The 24,365-nt window shown below is 42.6% G+C and overlaps 1 protein-coding gene across 6 annotated transcripts in view; it reads right to left on the bottom strand.

The window, feature by feature from the left end:
• SLC25A25 (solute carrier family 25 member 25) overlaps positions 1–24,365 on the bottom strand; it is a 40,400-nt gene that overhangs the window by 9,511 nt on the left and 6,524 nt on the right. For 2 of the 6 annotated variants that reach the window (XM_083484584.1, XM_083484583.1), the window contains exons 1-3: positions 5,516–5,800; positions 742–868; positions 547–634 (exon numbers count right to left, since the gene is read on the bottom strand). In XM_083484584.1, the coding sequence (XP_083340710.1) occupies positions 547–634; positions 742–868; positions 5,516–5,674 (374 nt within the window). In that variant the 5' untranslated portion in view covers positions 5,675–5,800. Of the gene's footprint in view, positions 1–546; positions 635–741; positions 869–5,515; positions 5,801–15,031; positions 15,695–24,365 lie in introns of those variants that run through there. The other 4 variants (XM_083484581.1, XM_083484580.1, XM_083484585.1 and 1 more) reach the window with 3 other exon arrangements.

The following is a 24,365-nucleotide window of genomic DNA, read 5'->3' on the forward strand; positions in this document are numbered from 1 at the left end:
TTAAAGCAGCGAGCACTGGAACATATACCTCGATTGATACCTTAATTTAAGATTATCTAACCTGCAGAAAAGCATTATATACTGCAAGGACAGCAATTCCAGAATGCTGGCAAAATCATTCATACCTCTTGCTTAGCAGCTATTAAGCAAGTTCCCGCTTGGCCTACATGCTACTTGTCTATCTTACAGGACGGAATGTTAGCACCGTAAATCAATTCCTGGCAAGGATGAAGAAGCCTTTCCAAAAGGGAACGCTGCTCTCTCATGAATCAGCATTCTGCTTACTTTTGATGTCACATGCTCTTATGCATTCTGGCCTCCATCTGTCCCTACTGTTCCAGCAAAAGATGTCAGTGGATCTTCACCTGTGATTGCTATTCTAGCACCATTTGCTGCTCTGGCATGCTTTGCTATGGGCGAAACGCTGCAGAGTTGCTTCAGAGGTTTTATAAGGGGAGAGATATAAAGGAAGAGAAGGGAGACAAAGCTAACACCTTACACCATGGTCGCCAGAGTGAAAACACTAGAGCCACCTGCAACACTTACCTCTTGAGAATTCTCTCAGCCTGCTGTTCAGATATCTTGACTCCCAGGTCCCGAAGGGACTGCACGATCTCCTGGGCGTCAATGCAGCCTGTAAAGATGACAAGTAAGCTCTAAGCTTTATGAACAAAACAAAGCTGCCAGACAATCTGCAACAGAATCCCTTCGCTCCCAATAAATAAACCAAAATGTGCATACCATCATTCTTTTTGTCTAAGCTCTTGAAAACCAGTCTCAGTTTCTTTTCATGGTCTTGGAGATAGTGAACGAACTCCTCAAAGTCCAGCTGCCCATCTAGGTCCTTATCTCCAGCTTTAACAATTTTCTGTATGAAAAGACACACAAAAATAACATTACAGGCGGTGACCATTTTACGCACACCCAATGGACACACAATTGCAGACCTGTGGATCCTTTTGGACACAGAAGAGGGCAGAACAAGGGACATAACAGGGCAGGGTGCACTTATACATGCCCAATCGACGCAGACGGGGGCTGGGAATGGAACCCCTGCACAAAATGATCTCTGCTTGGACTTCATTTTGTAGCTTTTTTATATAGCTGTAGCTAGGGAACAGGAGCTGGGAGACTACATAGCACACCTGTTTTTGAACAGCCTCACACATACTGTAAAAACTAAGAATCCAGAGCCCTACTGCATCAGGCCAATGGCACATATAGCATCCTGTTCTCACAGTGGCCAGCTACATGCCTATGGAAGCCCTAAAAGCAGAACTGGAGCACAGCAGTCCACTCCCCACTGCCAGGAGCTCTTAAATTTAACCAAATATGTTTGATACCAGTTGTGCTGGTTTTTTGAGAGACAGTATGTGTGTTTTCCCCAAACACTGCTAGGCTACACCTTGTCTTAAGATGCAGGATCAATGTCATGGGCTTGAGAGAAGTGAGGAGGGAGGGAGAGAGAGAGAGAGAGAGAGAGAGAGAGAGAGAGCGCACTCTAGTTCTTCTGTAAAAGCTCCTTGCTAGGCGCTGGGTACAGAGATGTCACCGTACTTTGCCTCTGAACAGGGAAGCAAGGAAGCTAAACCACACCAGCTACTAGAAACAATGACTGACCACCAAATTCAAATACATGAGCTGAAGAGAGATGTCAAAAAGCAGCTCTGAGGCAAGCATGAACTGATTTGGTCACCCTGCAGTTATGCACTTGTGCAAGATACTGGGGGAAACTAGATTTTAGAAGCAAAGTGTATATTTACAGAAGAGATTAAGAGATGGCAAAGTCATGTTGTTAATAAATAAGGAAACTTTATCCTTAACATTCCTCTTAGCAGGAAACAGCACCTTGAGCCTTGCCCAGATAGGCAGGTAAGCAAACCAGACACAGCAACTAAATGGCTGGGTCAATACCGGCTTTGCTATCACCTGTTTTGCATAGAGAGCAGGAAATTTGTTAAGTGAGATAATTATATGCCGAAAAGCACCCAGCAAAGACCAGCTGGCTCCTCACAATGGCTCAACTGGGCTGCCTGCTGATCTCCACACAGCACAAGGCTATGAGTCGCTGGTGCCTGCATTAAATACCAGTCTACTAGGCTAGAGTGCCAAGAAACAGAACCTGTCAATACCTAGCTCCACTTGCAAGACCATGAAAAATTAGAAAAAATAGTGGAATGGGTTAGCATACTGCATTTTTAATAATTAGGCTGCTGATAAATATGTTCCGTATTAAAGTAATAAACGTTTCATATTGTATAAGAAACGACTCCCCTGAGAATTACACGAGACATAATTTGAAATGCTCCTTCCTCCCCTTCCCTGTCCCCCATATTACTAAACTTAGGCCTTCATATAATTTAATACCCCTCCTAACCTAAACTTAATAAGGACAGCCGGTCACCATCTGCGGTGACCTTTGAGACTTCCAAGGTGGATCTGATCTGCAGACAGACATGTGACAGTTGTAAAAGAAGAGAGATAGAAGGGGTCATAATTTGTAAGCTAAAGATAGAAGGCAATCTCTGGCATGTCATCAGATAACTGCTAACGAGCCAATTCAGGGTTTCCCAATACCACATGACCCTTTGGGAGAGGCAAGGAAGCATTGTGGACCCTGTAAGCTGGTCCTGGAGAAGCCAAAAACGCACCTCCCCTTTCTGTAAAGGATACTGCAGCGGATACAAGGCAAAAGGGGGAAATGTCTGCTAATGAGCACACCCAAAACCTTCTGCCAAGTAATCTGCCCCAACTGAACTCGCATCTCTGTGATGCAAACGATTTCTAAAATTGTAACTCTGGGCTCACATCACGGTCAGTGCTGAAATTCTTTCCTACATGTGCACTGGGTCTGCACATTAATCTTCTTGCACTGAGAAAGCAAGACTGCTAAGGCCCCAATTGATACAGGTTTTAAGGTTACTGTACTAAACAGTGTGGTGTTCCTACAATTCTGATATTTACATTTAAAAAATCAGTCTGCTTCCATGTATCCCCTCAATCATTGTCCTCAACCCCATCCAGTGTCTCCATGTCAGCAAAAGACTTCTGGTAACCACATCTGAATGCATGATGCTACAAACTGCAAGGCTGTTGGATTCTAGCCTAGTGTGCATTCATCAGTGCCTTGATAGTCATGACATTGTGACACACTGCTAGTGCGAAGGTCCAACAGAACAATGTGAAAGGAAGGGTCATATTGGATGTTACATGGCCAATCTTATTGCCCTGATACCATCATACACTCTCCTTCAAGCATGGCTGTTGAATAAGTGATAAGAGCTTGCCTTTGCTCACAAGCAAATTAACGAGTGATTAACTCATTAACAAAAATCTGAAGCGCATCTGATAATATGTTTGTTTCAGTTTGGGGAGGTGCAAGATGCTGGCTTTCAAACACTAGAAAGAGAATGAAGGAAATAACTGGGGTGGGGAGGGGAGAGAAGAGAGCTCTGAACGAACCCATATTCCTCATGAAAACCAGCTAACTGGCTAACATACCAGAACGCTGTTGGGACTGCAGTGATAAAACAAGGAAGATTCATAATCAAGTAAGCGACTTATCACCCACAAAATCCTCTCTGCATGGGCACATGAACCCTTCTATTACTTACTATCTTTATAGCAGCAACTACTGCATGTTGCCATGACTGGAAACATTGCCAGAGGGAAAGGGCTGCAGCTCAGTGGTAACACACCTGGTTTTCACACTGAAGGCCCCAGGTTCAATTTCATTTTTTTATTTATTGCATTTATATCCCTTCCCCCCAAGGAGCTCAGGGTGGAGTACATGGTTCTCCCCCTCCCCATTTTATCCTCCCAGTAACCCTGAGAGGTATATTTTACAAGGTTGTTACTGTTCTTCATCAGATCTTAACCTATTTGTAAGAATGGATTCCAAATATCACTGAATTTGAATATACAGTTTTGGGTTTTCCCCCACTCCCCCCTTCGTTTTCCCTTCTGCACAGGTTCTGTTTCTCTTTCTCTTTTTCTCCTCTTGTTTGCACCTCACCATGTTTGATGCACATATAGTTATGTGCCTTTTGAACTTTCAGTAAAGATGTTACCAAAAAAACCGAAACCCTGCAAGGTAGGTTGGGCTGGCCGAGGGTCACCCAGCCAGCTTTGTGATTAGGTGGGGTTTCTCCCAGGTCCTAATCAAACACTCTACCCAATATGCTGCCTAGGCACCTCTAGCTAGAGCTGGGAAAGATACCCTATCTCCTCCACTGACAACAGCATCAGTAACATTGAGCTAGGTGAACCACTGCTCTGACTCTGTGAGAGCTTCCCATCTTCTATATGGAAACAAATATGACACCCCTTATGTACTTATGTTTTAAGCCAGACCAGCACAACACATGATCCACCAAATTCAAAACAGCCCAGCAGATGTGCATTGTTGCCTGACAGGTGCTTAACAGCTCCATTTATGCCAAACTCTTGTTCAGATACTTCATTCAGACACTGCTGGGCTGTATTGGATCACAAGTTGTGAAGGCTTGCTTTTAAAAACTTACGGTCTCCTGAACTTTCACATGAACCCCGGGTTGCATCCCACTAATTTCTAGTCAAAGTAGACCAATTGAAATGAATGAATTTAAGTTAGCCATGTCCATTAATTTCAATGGGCATACTCTGAACAGAACATTGGCTATCTGAGCTGAACTTCCTGTGTTAGGAAAGATAGGTGGGAAATGAAGAGATTAACTGATGCTGCCTTCTTCCTGCCACCAACAATGCCACCCAGCCCTGGATATGCCTCCTCTTCACCTTAAATGTCCCTGCTACATCCCTCTCCACCCTCTTGATTTGCATGTAGGCTCAGTTGTAGTAACAATAGGCACAGCCAGTTCCATCCTTCAGAAGAATCAAGGACCTGGCCAAAATTGCTGTCACAGGGTGTTCTAGAGAAGGATGCTGGGTCAAGTTGCTCATATTGATATACATGATACTAAAAGGGAGGGTTTCCCCCACTTCAGATTATATACAGCCAACTGAGGTTTGGGTCCAACATGAACTGGCATTAGAACACACACCCAAAGGCTTTGTGGAAAATAGGTAGTATGAAGCAGAAGGCAGCACAAGAGCTGAATGTTGGAAATGCACCAGGTGGGCCTTGGAAACCCATTACATCTCCACACAATCTTCCACACTGTATTTACATTGCAAGGGAAATGAGAACTTGTGGAGGAAGGGCAGGGAAGATGACTCACCAACCCTCTTTACACTGAAAGCTGCTATAGAACAGCAGCTAATAACTATCCCAAGCTAGAACCTGCCTCCAGAACAGAACTGGGCTTAAACTAGGGAGATACCCACTTGATCCTTGAAGTTCACAGACTAAACTTGAGCCATTGACCCAGTCCCAACCAATTTTACCTAGACAGCCTGTTGTCCAGAGAAAAGGAGTGGAAGGCAACTATGTGTGCCACCCTCAACTCCTTGAAAGCATAGAGGAGGTCATACTGAACAGATTAGAACAATTCAGCTCGCATACATTCTTTCATACCTGCTTCCATTGACGATAGGTGGAAAACTCCTGGGAAGGAATCAAAAGGCTCAGTCTGAAGATGGGCTTCAGATTTTCAGGAAGCCCCTTCGACTCAAAGTACTCAAACTCTGCCTGGGACTCGCCGAAAGTCGGCACATAGAGGCACAGGCAAAGCATTTCCCCCAGCTGCGCTCAGGCTCTCTTGTAAGCCACCCAATTCCGCTCCTTTCTCGTTTCTCGTGCTTGAGAGGAAATGCCGGCAAGACTCATGACACATGCCTATGAGCTGTCCTTGCTGTGCTGTGATTGGCTGCCCGAGCCCTGCCCTTCTGCTTAAAAGGGAAGCTTGTGTCTCTCAAGCCCTTCCCAGCCAGCCTGGATTCCTGACAAGTGCGTGTGAGGCAGCTCCAGATTGCTCAATCCCTGCTTTCCCCTAACGTCACTTTCCCCGGCAGGCTAGATTAACCCTCTGCAGCCTCTTCTAGGCTTCAGAGCTGCTCTAGACAGGGCTATGTGACAGTTCTACTTTACTGGTATGAAAAAGAGTGAAAGCCCTATGCAAAAGACACTCAGGACACCCAAACTGTTATCTGTACATCAATTCGTATGGGAAGGGCTAATAGGGGATAATGTTTTAAAGGGAGGGAGGAAGAAGAGAAGAGAACCGATGATTCCACACTGAAGCAAATCTGATCCTGATTTAAGATAAAACACAAAACACTTTGGGACACTACCAGGTCATTAATGCAGCAGCAACAAAAATACAACAAAGCCATCAGGCATTTCAAATGCCACCTGAACCCCACTAAGGATGAAGCCTGACGGGTTTCCTGTGGGAAGGAGTTCCTCATAAACAGATGCCACCACTATATAATAATAATAATTTATTATGTGTACCCCGCCCATCTGGCTGGGTTTCCCCAGCCACTCTGGGCTGCTTCCAACAAAGATTAAAAATACATTAAAATGTCACACATTAAAAGCTTCCCCGAAAACAACTAAAAAACAACCCAGCACCTAGCTTGTGTACCAGCCCCAGCTCCTCTCTGCTGTGGTAAGGTATGAAAGGTAAGCTCAACAGGATATGCTATGCCACCTTCTGTGATGGCTGTATGAAACAAGTGGCTTGTGTGTTTCAGCTTTCTAAAGAGGAAGGGAAAAGAACCACTAGGTTAGAATGAGCAACTCATTCAACTGCTGTACATGTTTGCACTGAAGTATACTGCAGGCAGCATTGGGTACCTTGTAGTGGCCAGTGTTCTACCAAAAAAATTAACTCATTTTATAAACAATATTCTGATTTAATATTCAATAGGAGGGGGGATCAGGCAAAAGAGGTGTGATTTGTTACTCACACTATTGTGAATACCACAGAGAAATTAGGATGTTACACCCACAAATTAACATTACACACAAACGTTTGCATACCATAGTTCTAGTGTCAGGCTCAATTCACTGACATGGTCAGGACTTTTTTTCAGCAGGAAATCAGTGAGTGCTATTGCCATTCTAAAAGAATGAGGCAGAAAGAGGCGAGTTCCTCTTTTTCTAGAAAAATAGTACTGAACATGGTTAATTTCCCATTTTGCAGCCATTCACTTTGAACTGTGGGGGAAGCAAGGAGGATTCTGGAGATAGCATTCACAGACAGGAACCAGCTGCTAGCTATGGAATTACAATTGCTGAACTCTGATCCTTGAGCGGCCTTACAAGACTGTGGGATGGGACAGTAGCTGAACAGTATAGCCCATGTGCTGCGTGCAGAAGTGCCAAGCCCAACCCTTGGCATCTCTAGTTAAAGGCCAACTCAGGTGCCAGGGCTGGAATAAACTCTTCTGGCCGAGATCTTTGAAAGCTGCTGCATGTCAGCATGTACATAAAACTGAGCTTGATAGACAAGCAGTTTGAGTTAGTGTCCTGGTTTACATGTCACTTTGAAGCACAGTTAAGCTGAACTGTGGTTTAAAGATGCATGTGCAGTGTGCTTGTGCACAGGACTGAAACCGTGCCTGTTTTGCTCCCCCTCCCAACCACACAGCTGAGAACCAAGCCATGATTTGGCTTAGCCCTATGTCCAAAGTCAGGGATGCGGGTGGCGCTGTGGGTTAAACCACAGAGCCTAGGACTTGCTGATCAGAAGGTCAGGGTTCGAATCCCCGCGACAGGGTGAGCTCCCGTTGCTCGGTCCCTGCTCCTGCCAACCTAGCAGTTCAAAAGCACGTCGAAGTGCAAGTAGATAAATAGGTCCTGCTTTGGCGGGAAGGTAAACGGCATTTCCGTGCGCTGGTCTGGTTTGCCAGAAGCGGCTTAGTCATGCTGGCCACATGACTTGGAAGCTGTACGCCGGCTCCCTCGGCCAATAAAGTGAGATGAGCGCCACAACCCCAGAGTCGCTCACGACTGGACCTAATGGTCAGGGGTCCCTTTACCTTTATGTCCAAAGTCAGGTAGATGGCTTATCTCTCTCCAAACATACAAGCTGTAACCAAGACCTTTTCTTTGGGGAAAATGGATCCTACTTTTGTTACATAAAGTTTAGTTAGAAGAGATCCTCAGGGTCATCTAATCCACCCCCTTGCAATGAAGGAATCTCAACTAAAGCGTCCATGACAGATGGACATCAAACCTCTGCTTAAACCCATTTTTAAGGCTGAAAGCAAGAAGTAGTACTGTAACAAAACTGTACTACTAAACTGAACAGAGCCTCAGAGGCAGAATTAAACAAAAGTTGTCATGTGCCTGGCAGAATTATCTCATGAATGCAAATTATACCATAAAGGTGGAATATTACATTGTGGGAAAACTACACTGTAATAAATCCTGACAAAATACAAGTTTAATTATGTCTCCACAACTTGTATGTTCAACTAGTAAGCAGTTTAATTATAGATGAAAAATAGGAAAAGCATTTCCAACTAATTTGTCCGTTTAGAGCCCTTTTATCACTCCACCAGTTGTGCCCTTTCATGTCTGTTACCTAACATGGATTAACCTTCTCTCCCCCCTCCACCTCTGACGTCTATTCTCCATAGCAAACAGGATCTTGTCTCAAAATTCCAGATCCTCTTAGAGATCAGCAGCAAGCTGCGTAAGAGGGGGGGAAAGCAACCCGAACTTCACCTCACTTCTGCCAACCAACGTCCAAGTGCTCTCACCCAAGTGAACTCAAAGCGCTGCCACTTTCTGGTGTTACGTCTGCCAACTAGGTGAACAGAGCTAAACTCAAGACAAATATTTTAGTTGTGATAGCTAGAAATCTAAAGCTTGGGTATGAGCCCAGCCCCCCAGGGACCAGAGACGTCACTTTTTAGTTCAAACTGAAGCACATGCAAGTTGCTTATGACAGTTTCGTACATTTTTTTTTACAAAGTAATCTACCTCTACCTGGAAACTGGTAACAATAGTTGGAATGTGGAAAAAGTCATAGGGGAGTTTCACTGTCCCTGTAGCACTAATGGGCTGTACCAATAATGTGACAGATCAAACTATGCAGTGATGGGTTAAAACTCCCCAACTAGGTCACAGCCCAACCTACAGCAAGTCACACCAGCACTGGCTTCACACAAATAGATGGTAAAAAATTAAAAAATGAGTGCCAAATCTGAAAAGGTTCAGACATCTTGTGCAATAGACAGTTTCGACTTGGGGCTGTAAAGTCCTTGGATTCTTCTGCCTACCCAGCTATGAAACTCACTGGGTGACCTTGACTTTGAGACAGTAACTCTTTCGACAACCTACATCACAGGATTGTTCTGACTGGACCCAAGAGACCCAATGCACCACCCTGAGCTGCCTGGAGAAATGGTGGAATATTACACAATATTATCCATTCAAATATAACAAGGGATTTTTGCAGCTTTTTAAGGCCATGCACACTCAAGTTCCATTTAACTCTAAATGGTTTTTAGAAATCTGCAATTATGGCAGTTCCAATTACCCTTTGGTATGACTGTTGTGCTGTTCATTTAATAATTTTTTTGAGTTTTTGTATTTATAAATGCTTTAATTTTGTACCGCCACCCCCATGGCGATGTTCCCTCATATGAACACTCAACCAGCACCAGGATTGACACACGTAGTTATCGCAAGCTGCTCTTCTCACATCAGGTGCCGGTACCACTCTTGACTCAGTCCCACTAAATTATATCCCTGTTTCATTTTTCAAAACCTTCCTTCTCCAAAATAGCCTGATTCTGACCATCAACATTTGGTATCCCTGGAATGGAATGTTGCAATTCCATGCCGGCAAATATGGTGGCTTCCACTGGTCATGTTGGGCGGGACTGGCTGAGCACAGCAACATTCAGAGCGCCCTGGCCATTCCTACTTGCTATGCCACAGAGACTGAAATCCTACAGAGAATAAAGGTGCCAATTTAGGATTCTGCTCACAAAATAGACCCCAGAAAATGTTTGGGTGGCCATTTCAGATGCATCTTTGTGTGATTATCAGGCTCACAGTAAGAAACGTTGTAGTGAGGATTCAGTATGACATTTTGCTTTCCCCATATTTACATACCTACATAATTTATGTAGCTGCCCCATAGCAGAAGTACTGTAGGAAGCCTGTGTGGTGTAGTAGTTAAAGAGTGTCAAACTAGGACCTAGGAGATCAGGGTTCAGCCTTCACTCCGTCATGAAGCTCACCGGGTGACCATGGGCCAGTTATAGCCTCTTAACCTACCTCACAGGGTTGTTTTAGGGATTAATTTAGGACTGGGGTGAATCATGTACTCTTTGGAGAAAAGGGTGGGATATAAATGCAATAAAAAAGCTCTTCTGCTTACCCACTTAAGAAAGCTGGAGGGGGCAGCCAGATGGAGAGGTCAGTTGCCTACCTGGCAACCAGAGATCTTTATGTGGTTGCAATTGGACCCACGCGCCAGTTGCAAAACGCACCTGGCTAATTTTGAACCATGTGCATGCAGAATTCTATACACTTCTCTCGTTGTCCTTACTCATCTTCTTTCTAAACTAAAAAGCCCCAAATGTTGTAACCTTTCTACATAGGTGAAAGCCCAGTGGTAGAAAGAACATGCTCCGTATGCATTAGGTCCCAAGACCAATCCTTGGCCTCTCTAGGTAGGGCTGGGAAAGAAATCCTGGAGAGCAGCTGCCTGTCAGTGCACACAATACTGAGCAACAAAAACCAATGGCCTGGGCTCAGAGTAAGTCAGCTTCATATGTTGGGCTCTAACTCAGTGGTACAGCATCTGCTTTGCATGCAGATGGGCCCTAGGTTAAATCTCTGAAATCTCCAGATAAAGCTGCGAATGCCATCTGTCCAAAACGTTGGAGAGCTGCTGCCAATCTGTGTAGACAATACTGACGTAGATCGACCAATGGTTTGACAGTATAAGACAGCTTCCCATGTTTCTACAAGGGAACTGATCCAACCCATTAATTATTTTGGCCGAAGCCACTTGTGCCTCTTGTCTAGAGTCAATGCTGGGTCAAGCAGACCTCTCCCACCCCCGACCACTGTTACAGGGTGCAGTTGCCACATCAGGGACTGTAGGAACAAACAGTACATAAAGAAATACATTATTTGACACCTCAGTCAAAAAACAGTTGCATAAATCAAAGCTTCAAATTGGTTGACAAAGAGAATTTTTTTCATGAGAAAGGAACAACTCGACTCCAAAACTGACCTTTTTTTTAACTGCCAGCACACTGTTGGGGATTTGGCCATGATGGTTTTGTGCCAATGTATCATGTGCTCATCACAATTTCACCCGTAGGAAAGAACAGTCCATTCCACAGGTCATCTTTGTCACAAAACTTGCCCAACAGTAAGGATAAACAAAGCCATCCCTTGCTGGACTTTGAAACTGGCCTTATTTAACTACATAATGTTTATTTGTACTTAGGTCATCAAATAATCCTTCCCCAGCCAAATGCCCCCCCCCTCTCTCTATATATATAACAACTACACTACCATCATCCCCGGGCAGCGTAGAGGACCTCAGGTTGGGAAAGCATGCTCTAAAGCAGTGCTACCCAATTAGTTAAGTACTGTGGACCTCCTTTTTTTCCAAAGTCAAGCCATGGATCTCCTACTTTTGAAAAGTTTGATATCTCTATGGTGGTTTTTGTTATGTGAATGATGCCAGGGACTCCGTGGGTTCAGTGTTCGAAATTAGCCAGGCACTAGTCGCTTCTTGCGACTCAGGATCGCCCCCTTGCGATCAAGTGGAGATTTCCTATCAAAAGGTTTGTGACTAAAATCTCCACCACAAGACAGCAAGAGCAATGTCACTGACTGAGCAAGCACAAAAGCTGTTATCAGACAGTGGTGCGAGTGGGGCCAAGTCCTACCTGCAAGTAACACATGAACAGGGCTATAAAAGAAGGAGGAATCAAGATAATACTGCCTAGGATTTTTATGACAGTAAGAGCTATTCGGCAGTGGATCAGACTCCCTCTAAGCAGAGGTTGGATGGCCATCTGCCATGGATGCTTCAGCTGAGATTCCTGCATTGCAGGGGGCTGGACTAGATGACCCTTGGGGTCCCTTCCAACTCTTCAACTCTATACAGTTTTCCCCACCCCTAATGTAAGATATCTATTATTTCATTCTGCTTACAACCCACTAATAACAATAGTTTTTTGGGTGGTGTACAAGGTAACAGTGACAAATCACAATTATATAAAACACCAATTATAATGCTACAGAAACACAACTGTAATTTAGTCAAAACTAAAACAAAGCAGGGAAGTAAAATACTGCAGCACTAAGCTATAAGAGGAAGCAATTTTAAAAACCACACAGCTAAAATACTAAATCACAACACTGTACTAATAACGAAAGGGCCAGAGCTAAAAAGGCCCTTTCACTCATAAACACCTTCCCCTATCTAATTTGGCAATGGCATTTAGAAGCAATGTTAGAAAATCAGATATATAACCTAAGTGCCAAATGGCTCCTTAAACCAAGGTTACATGGAATGTCTAGTTGCCATTTTTGGACAAGATAGCTCTAAAGTCTTGTTTTCAAATCATGCATTGACTGTGACTGGTTGTCAATTAAAACTCTGGCTAGTTCAGATGACGACCTCGAGCTAGCTTAAGAACTCTGAGAAAAGAAAAGTCACTTGATCCAGGGACATTCCACATATATATTGGCCTATTCGTACCACTTTTTCTTAATGGTGACACAGACCATTCATAACGTGAGAATATTCTTCACAGTTGTGAGCAGGGCAGTAGGATGGGGTAAGTGAAGACAATGTGTGAAGAGGTACGCCTTCAGGTATCAAGGTCCCAAAATGTTAAACAAACTTGGTGATGTGAACCATGTAGAGTTTTATAGCAAATAAATGTTTCTATATTTCTTATTTGAGGGTAGTATTTTTGTCTCTGAAAAAGCAATGGAAGTCAAACATATACAGTGGTACCTCTGGTTACGAACTTAATTTGTCCCGGAGGTCCGTTCTTAATCTGAGGTACCACTTTAGCTAATGGGACCTCCTGCTGCTGCCAGTGTGCAATTTCTGTTCTCATCCTGAGGCAAAGTTCTTAACCTGAGGTGCTACTTCCGGGTTAGTGGAGTCTATAACCCAAAGTGTTTGTAACCCGAGGTACCACTGTAGTCCCAGAATCTTTGAAGCCTTTAACCGATGGCTTCTTTGCTTGACTCCTTTCTCAAACCCCTCCTCCCTAGTTAAGTTTTCTTGCAGAGAGCGCACAGTTCCTCTCTAACTGCAAGCTGAGACGCCAACATAGCTAAGGAACATCTAACGTATCCAGGGGAACAAGAGCAACAGGCGGGACTTTTTCCCCAGTCTAACATTACACTAGCAGCATTCATTTCATTATATCCAGAAAGTAGAATAAAAGAAAGCATGTTAATTGTTACATATGTTCTCTAACACACTATGTGTATGTTTTTTACTTATGTTATGCCTTTTCATAAAATCTAATGTCCAATGTGGCTAATAAAAATAAAGTTACTACACTAAAACTATACAAAAAAATGTAACAGTAATGTACAGTGGGTTGCGGGAAGAGAGTGCAAATACTAAAGTTTGTGCAAACTGGTTTTATTACTTGGTGCCTAAAACTTAAGAAGGAAGGCTGATGGACCTGGCTAAGGAGGGCATTCTGAAATCTGAGTGTTGCAATAGAAGAGGCTCTGCTTGCAATATCCTCCTGCTTTCTAAAGCCTCCAGAATTTCATATGGAAGCAGGCACTCTGTTTTCCAGCCAAAAATGTGACTTTCCAAGCCTGACATTGTCAAAGAACGACCTTCAAGAAGGTCCAATAGTAACCAAGAGCATTTGTGCCACTCACAAAAAAATGTTTCCCCAGCCCATAACAAAGATCTAGTGTGCTTAATGATAGTTCGAGAAAGAATAATCTGGAACAGTGGCTTGTTTGCTTGAAAAATTAATGAAGGCTCTACCCTACAGGAAAAGATAATTTCAATGGAAAAGATGCCAGGAATAGCTTTCAGAATGATAAACTCTGGATGTTAGGAATTTACATTTTTTTTCCAATTTGCATTTTTTCAAGGGAGCATCCAAGTTTAAAGACCAGCAACAATGCCAATTTCTGCCCTTGCTGGATCCTGAAGTTTTCAAAACCACAAGTCTGCTAATATATAAATTATCCTGTCATGTAAACTAACAAATCTAAGCAATAAATTTCTGGCTGTGGGGTTAGATCATTTCACATTTATTTTAAAGGTGTTTTTAAAAAAAAAAAATGATTGCTTCAGTTCTATCCCCCTGCAAGTGACAATTTTAAAATTGCATAGACTATAGAGGAAAGTTATCTGTGGTCCTCCAGCTTTTGTGTAAGACGCTTAGCACCCCTCACCCTTGAAAGGCAGGTTCCCATATCAAGAAATAAAAGGTTCACATTATCACTCACACACTCTCTCTCTCCAAATAACATTCTACAGTACAAAGAGATGAACATTTGAAAGTCTACAATGAAGTCAGCTCTTAACTTGAATACAATATCAGGTTTTTGTAGCCAAACACAATTCAACTAAAGTGCCAGTATCATGCCCTCTCAAAGCTTCGTAATTTGTTCCACAATTATTGTAATGAGTGCCTCTAAAGATACAACAAAGCCAGAAGCTTCAAAGCCCATTTATTTTGTAAAACACAACCATAAATGTGTTTGAACACTGCCTGGAGATTTTAAATACTAAGCAGTTTAGAAATACTTTTAAACAAACAAGCACAGTAAAATAAATTATGCACCAAATTTAACATCCCAGTTTCTATCAAAATAACTTCTGCCACTCCATAATATAGATTATTCACCTATGTAATATAATCTTTCAGCGCCAATGCAACCTTTGTCCCTAATAATAGCTTTGCCATCAAGCCGCTTCCATAAACAAACATTTCAAGAGGCAAACTACTGGTATTCACTATTTCTCTTTTCCTCCAACCGCGCAACCAAGTCTTAGCATCCCACATCCTTTATCTTTTACAGCCACATCGCATTCACACACACCTGTCTAGGCTAGTGAAAGTCATTCCCACAGGGAAGGATGGTGGTGAATAAAAGCAACAATACCTGTGTGAAATGCTCTGCGGGTCCAACTACCAATAGAATAGTTGGTCTCCTTTCAGTGGGATTGGTCTCTTTGTTGAGCGGTTTCCCCAGCATCTTTGGTCCCTGGTCCCCAGGGCGGGGAGCTGGAGATTCCTTTGCCTCATTCTCCTTTCCTTCAGCAGGGCCTTGACATGCAGCCCTCGAAAAAAGGCAAGAAAAAACCTGCCAGAGGGACTGCAGCATCACTTATCTTTCAACTAGAGCCCTGGTAAAGAAGTCACTGCAGACAGCGATTTAAAAAAGTGAATGCACTACCAAGTATCCTCTTAAGGGAACCGCATCGCGGCAGTGCTTCAAATACAGCAACGCCAGAAGGGCTGTAGCCGCTTTCTGCCTTCAAAATTGCTGTACTGCTGTCGTGTCTGGCGTCACAAGCAGTTTACTCTAATAGACAATGAAAGAGAAAAGCACAAGTCTCCTAGCATGAAGCAAAGATGCTAGGCATTACAGGAAGCCTGAACAAAAGAATGCAAAGGCACTGCTCTTAGAAAGCTTGGATAACAGATCCTTTCACTCTAGACAGCTGTAGCGATTTAACCTGTGCTTCCAGCTCATCCAATACACATCAAAGGAACAGAAGCCCTGAGCATCCAGCCTGCATTCTCACTGCAGCAGTGCTCAGCCAATCACTGTTTCTAACACTAGCATGTTCATTATTCAAACCAGCAATCTTGAGCCAATCAGGGAAGCGTGTGACTGGACAGTCTATTGCATACAGGCAGACAATTCTGCATAGAGTGCTGACTATAACCTCAAATATGAGGTTGCTTGACCTGGCTAACAATTGAGGGGGGCAGCATTATAAACAGGGAAAGGCAGAGCTGAAAAAAACACATTCAAAAGATGCTCCAGCATCTGAGTCATGACCCAGACAAGAATCTTGGAAACAGAGTAAGGAATTCCTTGTCCTTTTCAAACCATGCCTACATTCTACGTCAGCTAAATCATTGTTCTTTAGGGGCCTTTGTAGGAACTAAGGTGACCTCATGTAACAAAAAGCTAGAAACTCCAATAAAGCATATTACATCAACTTTGCTACCTGTTTAATTAATACAGTGTGACAGATTACACCCAATGTTTATGCCCAATATCTTACCTTAGTGTAACAATTAAACAAACAAACCCCAGAAAGCTAGATAATACTTGTCAAGGGGATAAGGGCCAAACTAGATACAGTCATACCTCATGTTACATTTGCTTCAAGTTGCGTGTTTTCAGGTTCCGTCTCGCGGTGACCCAGAAGTACCGCAAAGGGTTACTTCGGGTTTCGCCGCTCACGCATGCGCAGATGCGCAAAATGACATCAGACGCATGCGCAGAAGCAGCGAATCGAGACCCGTGCATGCACAGACACGGGTTGCGTTCCTTTCAGGTTGTGAACGGGGCTCTGGAACAGATCTGGTTCGCAACCAGAGGTGCCACTGTATTCAATGTAAATACAAATTTATGTAGTAATGACATAGGTACCTAAAGGAGATGCTCAATGCTTCTTCTGCGCATAGCTCACTTTCTGCCATCTGATCCCACAAATGATCTTTCTACAGTTAAGCTCACTTCTAGTACCAGACCCTGGCTAGGAAAAACAATGCTCAGGATGAAGACGGCAAGGAACTGAGCTAAGGGAGCGGAGAAAAGCATTCTATACTTCTCACCCATTAACCTTTTTTGCTCTACAAATCATATCCCCATTTTATATGTGATGTTTAAAACAAAGCAAAACATAGACTTGCTCCTATAATGTCCAGCCTGGCACCAGAGAAGCAGAAACCAGGCTGAGTCATGATTGAGAGTTTCTATGCCTAATTACAGAAGCCAAACATGACCTCTTTGCATTGTTTCAACATCTAAATTGGGCAATGCCGCCCTCATTATGCTTGGCACACATTTCACAGACATATTTCAAGTTGAAAGTCTGGAGCTGGCTCTATTTTAACAGTTTTGTTCTTTGGAGTCTAGAATTGCTAGCATAACTTTTCATTTAGGATATGGTTAAGAGTTGCTGCACTTTTGCAGAGTATGTAAATAATGTGTGGAGAAGTTACTTTTTCTTAGAGCTATAGCTGCAGAACACCTATAACTAGTGTGATGTACGGAGTAGAGCTTGGACCAGGTAGTACAAAAATCAAATTCCAGTTGAGTCACCAGCTTACTAGGTAACTTTGGGTAAGTCCCTCTCAGCCTAACCTACTACACAGGATTGCTGCAATGATAAAAATGGGAGTGGCAACTATGTTTGCCACCTTGAGCTATTTGGGGGAAGGATGGGGTTAAAGTAATATTTGCATGATAGTATAGTTATTTGCATGAAAAAACGTGCACAATCCTGCTGCTATAGCTTTCTATTTATTTTTCTTGCTAAGTTCACTTATTTACAAAAATATTAGAGTGATATCTAAGTTTTACTCAACAAACCTTGGCGAGAGTAATCACACCAAAATCAATAGAAGCAAGTTAGTCATGTTCATTCATTTTAATGCATCTACTCTTGAATGGATACAACCCTTCATTTTGTTTTCTCATGCAAGCCTGCAAGATGCTCCATACTAAATCCCATCATACTTACTTGCACTGAGCCTTTGAAATGGAGCAATGCAAAACTCCAAATATATTTAAGTAGCAGTAGGGACTACACAGCTCACCCCACTGTGAATGTCAAACAGCTGTACTCTGGACTGTATGAAAGACAAGTCTACAAGGAAAGAGGTGATTTGTCATAGCCAGATTTGTAGCAGATAGCCAAAGAACAGAATTAAACAGAGGACTTTGCTCAAATATTTGAAGTTAAGTGTGGCAGTGTAGACGATGACGATTTACTGAATTTATATACCGCCCTATGCCTGGGAGTCTGAGGGTGGTTTACAGAATATTACTTTTGTGCAGCTAACAAAAGCTGGCCAGCAATTTAGGCCACAGATATCCTAAGAATATTGTTAGCTTGAATGATTGCTTGTTACATTATACACCTCAGCATCATAGGGGGAAATTCCATTTTTAGGGAAGAGATACATTCCATTTCAAGCACAGGATAGCGCTGGTGGTTCAGAAGGAGACAAAGGAGACAAACCCGGACTCCTGTACAGACACGTGGTGAAATAGCAAGTGTTTCCCAAACCATTAAGACCATCCACACAGTAAGCCCAATTATATTTTTGTATGCCTTAACAGGAATGTTTAAGTAGTAACAACTTGATAACAAGGGTGTTATCAAGCAATTTTCACTTGTACAGCTTCCCAAAAATTCAGGAAGGCATACCAAACTTCAATTTCAACAACCCTTTATCTAAAGCAATGTTTCTCAATCTTGAGTCCCCAGCTGCTGTGGGAATATAACTCTGATCATCCCTGACCATTGGTCATGCTAACTAGGGATGATGAGAGATGTAGTCCAATTACAGCAGGACTTGTTTTCCAAGTTTAAGAAAAACTGATCTAAATACACACACACACACACACACATATATATATATACACACACACACACATATTAGTTTTTTTAACATATCATTTTCAACAGTAATTAAACATACTTTTACATCTTATTCAAATTTTTGACTTCCATCAATCCTGTCTGAAAATTTTCCAATCTAATCTCTCAGTATGCATTTCTTATCTTCCCTATTACATTTCAAACTCATAACCAATATCTCTATCTTTTTCTACTTTGTAACACTTCGTATATTTCTCCTTACAGAACTTCTTGTAGTCCTACTAGCATAATTTGTTGATTACAGTTGCTCTTCAAATAATTCATATACTTCTTCCAATCTTCTGTAAATCTCTGGTCCCGCAGGTTTCGAATCCTTCCTGTCATTTTGTCCAATTCTGCATAGTCCATTAATTTCGTCTGCCATTCTTCTTTTGTTGGAATTTCTTCTTGTTTCCATTTCTGGGCTAACAATACTCTTGCCGCAGTTGTTCAAAAACTGATCTAAATCAACCTCCCAGCACCTGCACCTCCTCCAGGTGCAGTTACCGTGGTGTTCCCACTTGACAGGAACAAGAGAGCACACAGCCATTACCTAAACACAACCCTGTGTCCAGCTCTCCCACTACACACTTCTCCTATGTCATATCAAGGCAAGGGAGTTACTTCCATCATCCATTTGGTACATGCTCCCCTTTCCACAGCAAAGTGATACAAGGGAGTGACATGAGAGAGAAATAAAGGATGGGTGGGAGAGCAGCATGAGAGGGTGCCACCCAGCTTCCAAACTATTTTCTCAACTCAGTGAGACCTACTTCTGATGAAAGATGCATAGGATTTGCTATTAGAAGGCCAGGGTATCAAAGCTGGAAACATCCCCAACCTGAACGAGTCACTGCCTACAAACTCACTGAATGCCTTACATAGCCTTTTCAACTGACAGTACCAGGAAGTAGCATTTACTGTACTGTATCGCTACAGATACGCCTTCCAAATCTCAGGCCTTCTTCTATCCATCTTGTCTGCTAGGGCAGAGATTATACCCCTTGGGCAAGGACCAGACTACTATCATGTTTTCAGAATTGCTTGGAGCACTGTTGATATTGATATAGGGGAAATTGGGGTGATGGGCTTTTGCTGCCCAACTCCCCAAGGGACTGAGCCCCCTAAGTCCATGATCGGTCAGAGATGAATGGATGGAGGCAGGATGCAGTGAAAGCAAGGCACATCTTTATTTTTCTGTTGCAACAGAGTTCCCTCCCCTCCTAGCAAGGAGGCAAGAGAGGCCCAGAACCGAGAAGAAAATCTCTTAAGGATTTGCATTTTGGCATAGAGAAGCAGGACATCCCCTCTAAAAACAGTTAGAAATTATATCACACATAAAGTGGGATTACTGTGACTCAGGAAGGCCAAGGTGTGATATTCCTGAGGATTTAGCAAATTTTACATAGTTTGTCAGATTACACAGAACAATAGCATTTGATAAGACAATCAGGATGCCTGTCAGACATCCCTCAATGCAGAGCATATGGGCAAACAATGACAATTGATACAAAGGATGTTCATAGATATAGAAGAGGAATCCCTTCATGAACTTCCCCTGATTGCTATCTGTTCTCAGGCAAGGGGAATTCAGGAGGCAGGGGAAATTTGAAGTCTTCAGGAGAGCCAAGATGCCTTTTGGATTGCTCTCCTATACTATTTTAGACATGTAGTTTATATACTTATGTATGTGTGCTTACTTTGTGCAATTATCAACATTTATTCTATATTTGAGACCTTAGAATTCCTATAACATGAATTCCTATAACATTATTCAGGCAGGAGTTTTTTGTAAAAAATATTTTAATGTTTAAATGTACAGAGTCATGAAAAAACCTTAACATACTTTCAAAAGATAGCAGTCTTAACTGAAGAAGCTAGAAGCATAGAAAACAAGCGGCAAAGGATAAAGAATGTCTGCTGACTTGGTAATTCCAATTTTGTTCTCAAGTAATTCAATATGAGAAACAGCAGCCAAAGCAGCCCTGTCTCCCTAGGTGACTCTGCAATGACTCATCGGGTGTCAAGTCCAAGTGCCAAGGAGAGGATCTTCTGGTGGCTGCAGATAAGCTATCATGTGATTCTGCAAAAGAGCTTCCGGTCTCAGTTCACAAGAAGGTGATTTGCATGTTGCAGTGGAACTTCAAGTCACTTACATTTCTGTTCATCAATTTAAGTGACGCCTGCTATAAATAACACCATTAAATAACATTGAGGACCACTACCAAGTTATTTACCACTACCTCGGTTACTCAAACCTCTATCTGCAGTATGAAGCCATACAGAGCAGACACAGGTTGACAATATCTGAGAGATAGGCTAATCAGAGAAGAACTCTGGAGAGTATGTTCAGGTAATAGAAAAGCAGTCCTATGTTCCATACTGATTACAGTCTCTGCTTCCTGCTCAACAGGAAATTAAACCTCACATGCAATATCAGGTTGAATAAGTAGTGTCAAAATTATACAAGTTTATTAAAACAGCCATATCACATGTAGGTGAGATTTCCCATTAAAGTCACTGAGATAAGTAACAGAATATAGACAGAATATAGTGATATTTATCTCACAGTAAAAATTTCCAGACCATCACCTACAATTTTACAAGTTGCATGTGGTATTGCTGGAGGTGCAGGTGACAAAGGATTTGGGGGAAGAGGCAGGCTTGGTGATCACAAATAACATCTAACTACCACAACTAGACAAAATATATGGACAACTGAGGCTATTACAACTGATATGATTCCCAGGTCAAAAATATCAGCTGGAAAGGTATCCAGCTCTCTCATAATAATCCCAGGCAGTTCATTATTTTTTTCCCCCATGGATGTGGGTCACACCCACCTAGCCAATTTACACCATTTATGTAGTGCAGTAGTCTGTTGTATGGCATCTCAAATGTCATGGTAAGACCCAGTGAGAAGAGAAACATTTATCCATAAATTTAAGAATGAAGGCTGAATATATGCATTTAATCTGTCCGAGAGTGATAGTTTATAAGAGATAGCTTGTAATCAACTGATGACAGTTCTGAACACAGTTGCAAAGTATTGAACAGGAACTCCAAACAAACACCAGACACTGTAGCATGTGGTGCAAATGAGCGGTTCTTGGAACATGTGAAGATGTCAAGTAGTAGAGGTCACAAGCAGGAATCTAGACAGTCGATACATGAGAAGACAAGTGAGAGAGGAGTTGCCACAGTCTGTGAGAAAAGAGATGAAAGTAGAGATGAGGATTCTGAACAAGGACAGACGAAAGAAGGTCATACCAATAAAAGGGTGAAAGTGAGAAGAACATTTACTACTACAAATTTAGTGGACAGTCAGAATGTTTATGGCACACATCATGCTTACAGATAGCAGAAATGTAAGAGCATTTCCATGTATTGAGGCTACCTTAGTACTGAGGCTACATGCATCACTGTTTGATCATTGTGAAAGAAAACTTAAAAGCAGTACAGTGGTACATCTGGTTACGAACGGGATCCATTCCTGAGGCCCAGCCATATCCCAAAATCTTCATAACTGGAGGCGCCTGTTCTGCACATGCGTGAGGTGCGCAGAGGCGCTTCTGCGCATGCGGCAAACCCACTTCCAGGTTTGCCACGTTCGCAACCTGAAAGTTACATTACCCAAAGGTAACGTAACCCAAGGGTCCACTGTATTTGAAACAAAAGTTGCAAATCTAAATATTCTAGCCAATCTAAATATTATTCATATTGTGAATCAGCTGAAGCATCATTTTTGAGAAATAAGGCTTTCAAATGTTTCAGGCTTCTTTTTTTTACAAGTTCTCCAAAATTATATAATCATCAGTACATTCAGCAACGAATGCAAACTTTTAGAATGCAGTGTTGGGAATCTAATATAAGATGCACACACGGTGGAACTGAAGATTTTGCTCGCAGTATCAGTTAGAGTAATGCCCAAATATTTTGCTGCTGTAGAAGGAAGAGGCTCAGCAAACAGCTCTGGACAAAGTTATACAGTGGTGCCTCGCAAGACGAAATTAATCCGTTCCGTGCGTCTCTTCGTCTAGCGGTTTTTCGTCTTGCGAAGCAACCCTATTAGCGGATTAGCGCTATTAGCGGTTTAGCGGCTATTAAAGGCTTAGCGGATTAGCGGCTAAAAGGCTATTAGTGGCTTAGCGGCTTAGAAAAAAGGGGGGAGGAAAAAAAATCGGAACACTTGCAAGACGTTTTCGTCTTGCAAAGCAAGCCCATAGGGAAAATCATCTTGCAAAGCAGCTCAAAAACGGAAAACCCTTTCGTCTAGCGGGTTTTCCCTCGGGAAACCAGCGTGACTTCCCGCCGGGCTCCCTAGGCTTGCGGATAGCAGGCTGTTCTGGGGGCTGGGGTCGGGGGAAGCTCGGGCTTCCCCTGTGCCAGCCCCGTGCCTGGGGGGGAAATAATTTTTTTTTTCTCTTTATTTCCCCCCCCCCCAAAAAAACCCCTAGGTGCGTCCTATGGGGCAGTGTGCCCTATGGGGTGAAAAATACAGTATACACAATGTATTACCGTTGCACCAAATAACCAAGACACAACACACAGAACTAGCTGACATACATTAATCACATGGTCATGGCTCAGCCATTACCACAGCAACAGGTTCATTGTGCCTTGCAGATTACCTCACCCATGGGGCAATTTATGTTCATGAAGGAAATTAACCCCTTCCTATGTCTAGCTATTCCAACATGCAATTTCAGATTTATTGTTAATTTGAGTTGAAAAAACAAGCAAGCTACCTATGTCAGAATATGTTTCCTTTTAATCTAGCACTGACATCTCATATCAAACAGTTTTTCATTTATCCTTCCTGAATGATGTGGGGCAGGAAAATGTCCAATCGTTTAAAAATAAGTATATTCTAAGCAGAATAGGATAACCCCCCCCCCCAAAAAAAACCCTTTCCATCCAGTAGTTCTTGTGAACAAATTCCATTTAATCATAATGGCTCTATGCTCCTATGACACTTCTACTCAGTGGCTTCAATCGAGTACTCCCTGCTCCCTATCTATCGCCAAGAAACTGCCCCACTAGCTGGCATACCCTTGCAGGATGAAGCATTCACTCAAACCCTTCACACCCACCAGTGTGGCAAAGCAGCCCTCCTCTCCCTCCCTCCCACCTCCACCACAAAAAGCTCTTAAAGCCTCACATCTGTTGCTTCTTCTTGACTGGTTTGTGCCATCATAATAGCTGCTTGCCCTTGTGTTCTTAACTAAAACTGGCTGGCCATATCATCCAAGAATTTTTCAGGAGTGCAGTTGCTATCTTATTGAGTTCGAAATTAACCCATCACCAGTCTTTTTTTGCGACTCCAGAGCACCATCTAGCAACCAGGTTCAGATTTCCAGTTCAGCCCACCCACACCCATCTCTTCCTCTGCCTCTCTGTTTGCTCCACTGTTAAGGAGGCACTTCACTTTTGGTTCCTAGACAGAAGAGGGGTGGATTCCTCCCCACCTTATTTCAGAAGAGAAGAGAGCTGCTTTAGAGAGGTTGGGAACCTGCTTCCTTCCCCCAACCCCCATTGTTTAGGAGAACTATTATAGTATTTTAAGACTTAGCATATGTAAACCCACTTTATAAATCTAACATCTGCTTGTTTTATTGTGATGAATTTCCCAATATTAGAGTCCCACTGACTGTATTTACACAAGAAAACACCCCTTAGAAGACATGGCCCCCATCAAGGGAGGGGGAGGGTGGTGCTTACATTAATACTTTAATGTTTTAAGAGATTCTCAAATTCTGGATATTAAAAAGAAGGTCCGGTGTTAGAAACTGAAATATGAAACCTAGGAGATGAATGGCACCTTAAACC

This window comes from Podarcis liolepis (assembly GCF_965112155.1).
Source record: "Podarcis liolepis genome assembly, chromosome: Z".
Taxonomy (NCBI): Eukaryota; Metazoa; Chordata; class Lepidosauria; order Squamata; family Lacertidae; genus Podarcis; species Podarcis liolepis.